Source organism: Rhinopithecus bieti, unplaced genomic scaffold (assembly GCF_001698545.2).
Source record: "Rhinopithecus bieti isolate Rb0 unplaced genomic scaffold, ASM169854v2 scaffold_9667, whole genome shotgun sequence".
Taxonomy (NCBI): domain Eukaryota; kingdom Metazoa; phylum Chordata; class Mammalia; order Primates; family Cercopithecidae; genus Rhinopithecus; species Rhinopithecus bieti.
The window spans coordinates 814,737-823,058 of NW_016806207.1; the positions used below are offsets into that span (position 1 = coordinate 814,737).

The window sequence follows — 8,322 nt, forward strand, 5'->3', positions numbered from 1 at the left end:
GGGAAGTTTTCGTGGATAATATCCTGAAGAGTGTTTTCCAACTTGGTTCCATTCTCCCTGTCACTTTCAGGTACACCAGTCAGACGTAGATTTGGTCTTTTCACATAGTCCCATGTTTCTTGGAGGCTTTGTTCGTTTATTTTACTCTTTCATTTTATTTTTTGTTTATTTATTTTATTTATTTTATTTATTTTATTCTTATTCTTAGTTTGTTTTATTTTACTTCTTGCTTCATTTCATTCATTTGATCTTCAATCACTGATACTCTTTCTTCCAGTTGATCGAATCGGTTGATGAAGCTTGTGCATTTGTCACGTAGTTCTCATGCCATGGTTTTCAGCTCTATCAGGTCATTTAAGGACTTCTCCACATTGTTTAATTAGCCATTCGTCTAAGTTTTCAAGGTTTTAGCTTCTTTGCGATGAGTTTGAATCTCCTCCTCCTTTAGCTCGGAGAATTTTGATCATCTGAAGCCTTCTTCTCTCAACTCGTCATTCTCCATCCAGCTTTGTTCTGTTGCTGGCGAGGAGCTGCATTCCTTTGAAGGGGTGAGGCGCTCTGATTTTTAGAATTTTCAGCTTTTCTGCTTTTTCCCCATCTTTGTGGTTTTATCTACCTTTGGTCTTTGATGATGGTGATGTACAGATGGGGTTTTGGTGTGGATGTCCTTTCTGTTTGTTAGTTTTCATTCTAACAGTCAGGACCCTCAGCTGAAGGTCTGTTGGAGTTTGCTGGAGGTCCAGTCCAGACTGTGTTTGCCTGGATATTGGCAGCGGAGGCTGCAGAAGAGTGAATATTGCTGAACAGTAAGTGTTGCTGCCTGATCGTTCCTCTGGAAGCTTCGGCTCAGAAGGGTACCCGGCCGTGTGAGGTGTCAGTTTGCCCTACTCGGGGTGCCTTTCAGTTAGGCTACTTGGGGTCAGGGACCCACTTGAGGAGGCAGTCTGTCCTTTCTCAGATCTCAAACTCTGTGCTGGGAGAACCACTACTCTCTTCAAAGCTGTCAGGAACATTTAAATCTGCAGAGGTTTCTGCTGCCTTTTGTTTGGCTGTGCCTTGTCCCCGGCTATGCCTTATCTCCAGAGTCTACACTTGGCTGGAGTCTACAGAGGCATGCAGGCCTCCTTCAGCTGCGGTGGGCTCCATCCTTTTGAGCTTCCTGGCCACTTTGTTTACCTACTCAAGCCTCAGCAATGACGGGCGCCCTCCCCAGCCTTACTGCCACCTTGCAGTTAAGATCTCAGACTGCTGTGCTAGCAATAAGGGAGGCTCCATGGGCGTGGGACCCTCCAAGCCAGGTGTGGGATATAATCTCCTGGTGTGCCGTTTGCTCAGACCCTTGGAAAAGCACAGTATTAGGGTGAGAGTGACCCGATTTTCCAGGTGCTGTGTGTCATGGTTTCCCTTGGCTAGGAAAGGGAATTCCCTTACCCCTTCCACTTCCTGGGTTAGGTGATGCCTCACCCTGCTTTGGCTCTCGCTTGGTGGGCTGCACCCTCTGTCCTGCACCCACTGTCTGACACGCCCCAGTGAGATGAACCTGGTACCTCAGTTGGAAATGCAGAAATCACCTGTATTCTGTGTTGCTCATGCTCGGAGCTGTAGCCTGGAGCTGTTCCTATTCAGCCATCTTCTATTTCTTTCACTTTCTAGAGAGTACCCTTCACTTCTAGTGTGGATATGTTTAAAAAAATTTTTTTTCAAATGACATAACTGCAAGATTTTAAGAATATAGAGAAAAGGCAGATTGGTCAGGATAAGAAACACTTGGCTTTAGTTTTCCTCTTTTCCCTTTGATCTTAAAGGTTAGTAGTGCTTGGCTAACTAAAAAACAGCTATGGGTTTTCAGTTCAGTTCTGACTTCAATTCCCTCTTTTTTCCTACCCCTCCTCTTTTCTCTTCTCTTCCTTCCATGAGCTAGGAAAGATTTATGACTCTCTTGGGGCCAGCTGTGTCGCTCTTGTCTCCCCTTGAAGATCTGTCACTGATTTTGGGCTTCCGTGGCAGCAGCCATCTCACCGTTCCATAGACTGCCCACCCTTTGGACCTTTGCATGTACTTCATGTGGATACTAAAGTCATTCTGACCTAGTATCACCATAAATAGTTTGTTGTGACAACAGTGCATTTGATTGCTGAAACCAGTTCAGCAGGTTAAGGGTCTAGCCCAGGAGAGCAATGCTTGAGACAGGGTAAATCTGTCCAATTCTAGAGTTCAGTGATAGGAAGCTTACTGGCCTTAAGATAAAACCCATATTCTCTTGCTGAGCACAGTGGCACACATCTGTAGTCCTAGCTACTTCGGAGGCTGAGGCAGCAGGATTGCTTGAGCCAAGGAGTTCATCAAGGCTAAAGATGATCATGCCTATAGTCACTGCACTCCAGCCTGGCAACACATGAGACCCTGTCTCTGCAGAGGCAGAACCTGATCCCATAGAAGCAGAATAGAATGAATGTCTCTTCAGATAGGCTGGTCCCAAACAGGAGTGGGGAGGAAGTGGGCTAATTGCACCTTGTTTCTCCTACTAGATTTACAATTGGGCAAGTCACTTTACCTAGGGCAGACTGGATAAGGGGATGAAGAATGACGACAATGTTAGGCTACTGGAGCTTCCTTCACATGGAGGAAAGACACATTCCCTCTTAATATTTTAGAGTATTTTAAATCTTAACAGACCACTAATTTATTTACTTGCTTAATGTCTCTCTTCTTTACTAAGATTGTCAATTCAATGAGAATAAAACCATGTTTATCTCTGTGCACACAGGGACTAGCATGCTGTTTGGCATATAGCAGGCAGTCATACTGGTTAATTGAACAAATGCAGTGTACTTTGTTACAGTGGACTTTAATATATATGGTCACTTATTAATTGACCCAGTGAAAATTCATGTACAACGTGCATGAACTCTCTTAGGCAATAGGATTGTGAGATAAAATGAACCAGAATGCAACAGGATAATGTCAAGAGTTTTCTTTTGAAAACAAACCAGCAGTTAGATTTCTGAGGAAAATATAGTTGGAAAGCCTCTGACTCTCACTCACTGGACCATATGGACCAATCTCTTGACTATTCTATGCTGCAGATTCCCTGTTTATAGCTAAACAAATGACAAGGTTATTTTGAATAACTGATTTTGTCCAACTTTTATAGCTATTACCAAGGCATTATGAAATCAAAATGTTTACTTTTGGTCTTGTCTTCTTGATCTGGATAAAACTGAAGAACTAAGATGAAAAGGACATTTTAAAATTTCTTTGAAATTACATGTGATTTACTAATAGATATTACTTTGTAAGAAAAAATATACATCTAATAACAAAACTAGAATTTAAATTTTCCTATGAGTTTCTTGAGAGTAGGTACTAGATATCAATAAATGTTTGCTGAATTTAAGTCATTAAGGAAAGCTTTGTTTTATGTAATAAATTTAATATGGGTTAACTTAAACTAGATTAAGAAGCAGGGATAAACTGGTTTTGAGTATCAAATATTTTAAAATACATGTAATCAGAGCTCAATATTTAGCAACTCTACAGATTTCATATTAAGTGGTGTACATTTGCACTAAAGCACACATTTATTTATGAAATGGAGTCTTGCTCTGTCATCCAGGCTGGAGTGCGGATCAGTGGCGCTATCTCAGCTCACTGGCACCCTCCTCCTCTCCCAGGTTCCAGCATTCTCCTGCCTCAGCTCCCAGTAGCTGGGATAAGCATGCACCACCCACGTTGCTAATTTTTGTATTTCGGTAGAGACAGTTCTACCATGTTGCCAGGCTGGTCCTAGAACCCTGACCTCAGTGATCCGCCTGCCTCACCTCCCAAGTCTGAGATTACCAGTGAGCCACCATGCCTGGCCTATTCAACTCATTTTAAATTTATTGTTTTAGTTCAATTACCAAAAGAATCAATCTCCCACTATATGGTAAGTCACTTTTAAACCACCCACATATTGTAATATCTTTTATAAAAAAGTAATTATCAATGTTATCAGAAATAATTCAGATAATAATAGCTAGGGAATATGTTTCAAATATTCAACAAAAACAAATCCTGTATTTTACACAATTGTTCAAGCAAACCAAGAAACACTGGTTCGATGTCTATAACTATCAAAAGGACGAAATGATACTTCCTAATCTCAACCAGGTCTGAAATGACGCTATTTCATATTCTAAAGAAACAATAAAGACCAAACTATCTCTTTAATTCTTCTTTTGTCATAATACTTGAAAAATAATTTTTGCCTGCCACTATAAACTCACTCATTTGGTGAAGAAGCCAACAGCCATGCATATGAGCATTACTACTACTTCCAAACATAAAATCCCAATGCATTTGCCAGGCAAGTAAACCACCAGAATGCTGTGAAGGAAGAAACTGTGTTATAGTCTTGTATTTGTATTTTTTGCAGAGAGCTAACGAGAATAAATGTTATCTTTAAGGTAAGAGCAAAAAACAGGAATCCAAGCAAGTTTTCTATCCTGTTTTTATTCCTAGTAAATTAAGGATAACACAGCCCATTCTTCAAGCCGCACCCGCGCATCCTGCCCCATTCCTTAAACGCTTATACTCAAATTAAATATGTCATTATAGAACATATAAATCTATTTAAATCATTAACATTAGCATTATTGACTACTTTAAATATTAAACTCTAATTTCAATCTCATGATAAATGAAGATCTTTTCTGTATTCAAAAATTATGAGTTAGGCTAGTAAAACATACATATATCTATGAGGAGAGAATTTTAATTCCTTTCCGTACATTTTAAAATAATTCTCATAATCTTAAAAAAATCTTAATAAATTCTTTAACTCAATGAGTAGAAGAAAAGGCGAAGAAGCATCAGGTTTAAATAGTTAATATACTAACCTGTACTTTAGTTACTAATTTTGGATTACAAAAATTCAGTTTTCCAGCTTTTAGAAGGTAAATCTGTGTGAGGGGGTGGCTTTACGGGACTCCCTAGTTTCAGTTTGGTTTAAATACCAATGAATGAATTTTAAAAACAAGTTAGAGATGAAAGAACTTTTAAAAAAGACCAAGAAATTAGCGCTTTCAAAGTAAAGTATCATATGTACAAAACTATTCTATGCTGCAGATTCCCTGTTTATAGCTAAACAAAGACAAGGTTATTTGAATATACTATTTTGTCCAACTTTTATAGCTATTACCAGGCATTAGAATCAAAATGTTTACTTTTTGGTCTTTGGGGGGGGTCTTCTTGATCCTGGATAAAACTGAAGACTAAGATGAAAAGGACATTTATGTCTTTGAAATTAATGTGAAAATTTACTAATAGATATTACTTTGTAAGAAAAAATACATCTAATAACAGAAACTAGAATTTAAATTTCCTATGAGTTTCTTGAGAGTAGGTCTAGATATCAATATGTTGCTGAATTTTCAGTCATTAAGGAAGCTTGTTTATGTAATAAATTAATATGGGTTAACTTAAACTAGATTTGAAGAAGCAGGGATATAACTGGTTTGAAGTATCAAATATTTAAAAATACATGTAATCAGAAGCCTCAATATTTAGCAACTCTAACAGATTTCATATTAAGTGGACATTTGCACTAAAGCACACATGGTTATTTATGAAATGGAGTCTTGCTCTGTCCATCCAGGCTGGAGTGTACACCATCCCATTTGATCCTACTACTTACTGAAACTTGGTTAATGATAAGATCATTTTCTCAGTTTTAATAAATAAATGGGATTAGGCATCTCTAAGAAATACAGAGAAGGACATTTGAGAAGTAATAACACAAAGTTTCTTGTCTTACTGCCACTGGGCAATTATGTATTCTCCCATTTGATCCTGCTACTATTTGCCATGTGTCGGGTAGTATGCTAGTACGCTGAGCAATTACACACTAACCATGAGATTGGTTACAATCTTGTACAGATTGTTGTTGTACAGATGAGGTAATACACCCAGTTATATCGCTAGCAAACAGTGGAGCCAGGATTTAAGACTAAGTGTACTTGGGCTGGGCACAGTGGCTCACGCCTGTAATCCCAGCACTTTGGGAGGCCAAGGCAGGCAGATCACGAGGTCAGGAGATCGAGACCATCCTGGCTAACACGGTGAAACCCCGTCTCTACTAAAAATACAAAAAAAAAATTAGCTGGGCGTGGTGGCGGGCGCATGTAGTCCCAGCTACTTGGGAGGCCGAGGCAGGAGAATGGCATGAACCTGGGAGGCGGAGGTTGCAGTGAGCTGAGATCGCACCACTGCATTCCAGCCTGGGCAACAGAGTGAGACTCCATCTCAAAAAAAAAAAAAAAAAAAAGACTAAGTGTACTTGACTCCAATGCCGTTTTTTTTTCTTTTAATAGAAAAACACACACAAAAAATTTGTTATCCTTATTATATCCTGTGACACCTGAAAGACTCAATCTGTCATTTATTTGAGTCACATAGTGCTATCTAAGTGGTTACATCCTCTGCTGAGTCAACAGCCGATAAATTAAGTTTTAGATAACCAAATGAACACTTACTTATTGTGAGGTGGGAGGTATTTTGTTCCTTCGGTAGAGTATACAATTGTTACTGCATTTAAGTTTCTCTCTCATGTCTTGCTGCTGTTATTTCAGCTTTTATTTCTCATGGCTGTTGTTGTTGTAACTATGGAGCCATCTCCAAATTCTTTAAGTTTGCTGTTTATCCTCTATACCCTGTCTAGGGAGACATTCTACATATATGTAAAATGCTTAGGTGAGCATGTGCCTGGTACATTTTAAGCACACTGTAAACATTAGCTTTCATTATTTATCTGCCAAGAGCAAAATCTGCCACATTATCTACATAGATTAAATGGAAATTGCTATTATTCCTTGGTGGCAGTGTTCTGGGTCAAAAGGTGGTGTCTGACCCAAGATGAACCATTCAGACTTCTTTCTGAGGATTTCACAAATTGGAACTAAGCAAAGAGGGCAATCTCTCCTGATTAAAGTAGAATGATAAAAGAGTCTAGGTGCTAATGCTTCCAACCTATGGAGAAAGCTGGTATGAGAAAGTGAGGCACACATTGACAGATGTAAAGAGTAAGTTCTGATTCCAATTAGGCTTGTAGGTAGGCTGTTTTACTTGTGCCCCTTCCATGGTTCAGCTGATGACTGGGGGCTCCATCTTCAACCCTGCTGGCACCTCAACATCAGTGGTGACTGCCCAGAAAATGACTAAGAGTATAAATCGGCAGTTTTCTTTTAGACAGCAATTTGTTAATATCAAACATTTTAAATGTGCATATCTTTTTGACCCCAAAATTTAAATGTACATAGCAAGCTGTTATATAGAAATACTAGCATGGGGGTACAAAGATATGTGTGTATTTACTCAAACGTAACACATATATATGGCTGTTCAATACAGTATTGTCCTTAATAATGAAAAACTGGAGGGAGAATGCCTGTTAAGAGAGGACTGGATACATAAATTGTGGCATTTTCATATAGGGAATACTGTGCTTTCTAATAAAAAGATGTCTGTGTGAATTGATGTGGAAAGAAATAGGACATTTGGTCAAATGTTTAAAAGTTGTAGACTATAAAAAATACGTGATCTAATTATTTTTATAAAGTATGTAAGATGTTTATATATAGAAGAAAAGCCTAGAAAATGTTTACTACTAATAGTAAATATACATGGGGAGGGGCTTTCACTTTTACTGCTTTTGAATTCTATGAATAGTTTATAATGAAAATACATTAATTTTTATAAAAGGAAAGAAAAAAGACAAGTAATAGTTGACTAGGGCATTCTTCCTAAATCACTGGGTTGGGCCCTGTAATTGGGTCAGGTCAAATGGTACTTGAGGAGCTCAGTATATGACAAATAATCTAATTTTGGGGTAGTATCTGTGCTGAATCAGTTGATTTAAAGTAAGGTCATCTCCCCCTCCTCCAGGTTTTTAATGGGCTTATATCTACTTTTTTGATCTTTTTTCTCTAACCTCATTCAAATCTTTATGGAAGAACATAAGCAATACAAAGAAAATTTTCATTTTTTTTTCACTGTGGAATACCCAGTTTATCCTTCTATCATTTTTGTGCTTGTGTTTATATATTTCTTTTATATCCACATGCTTTTTCTATCAGTAAGCTGCAGAATTGCCTGCTAAACTTATATTCTGAAGGGTAACATATCTGTGAGGATGAAAGAAGCTTAACATTTAGAACTGTCCGGCCGGGTGCGGTGGCTCAAGCCTGTAATCCCAGCACTTTGGGAGGCCGAGACGGGCGGATCACGAGGTCAGGAGATCGAGACCATCCTGGTTAATACGGTGAAACCCCATCTCTACTAAAA

At 38.6% G+C, this 8,322-nt stretch overlaps 1 protein-coding gene across 3 annotated transcripts in view; it reads right to left on the reverse strand.

Annotated features, from left to right (window-relative positions):
* The window catches only part of CCDC90B (coiled-coil domain containing 90B), a 57,481-nt gene that overhangs the window by 19,152 nt on the left and 30,007 nt on the right, over window positions 1-8,322 (reverse strand). The window contains exon 9 of one of the 3 annotated variants that reach the window (XM_017875225.1): window positions 6,307-6,696. The exons of 1 other annotated variant lie outside the window; for it this stretch is intronic. In XM_017875225.1, the coding sequence (XP_017730714.1) occupies window positions 6,686-6,696 (11 nt within the window). In that variant the 3' untranslated portion in view covers window positions 6,307-6,685. Of the gene's footprint in view, window positions 1-6,306; window positions 6,710-8,322 lie in introns of those variants that run through there. One more of the 3 variants, XM_017875224.1, reaches the window with a different exon arrangement.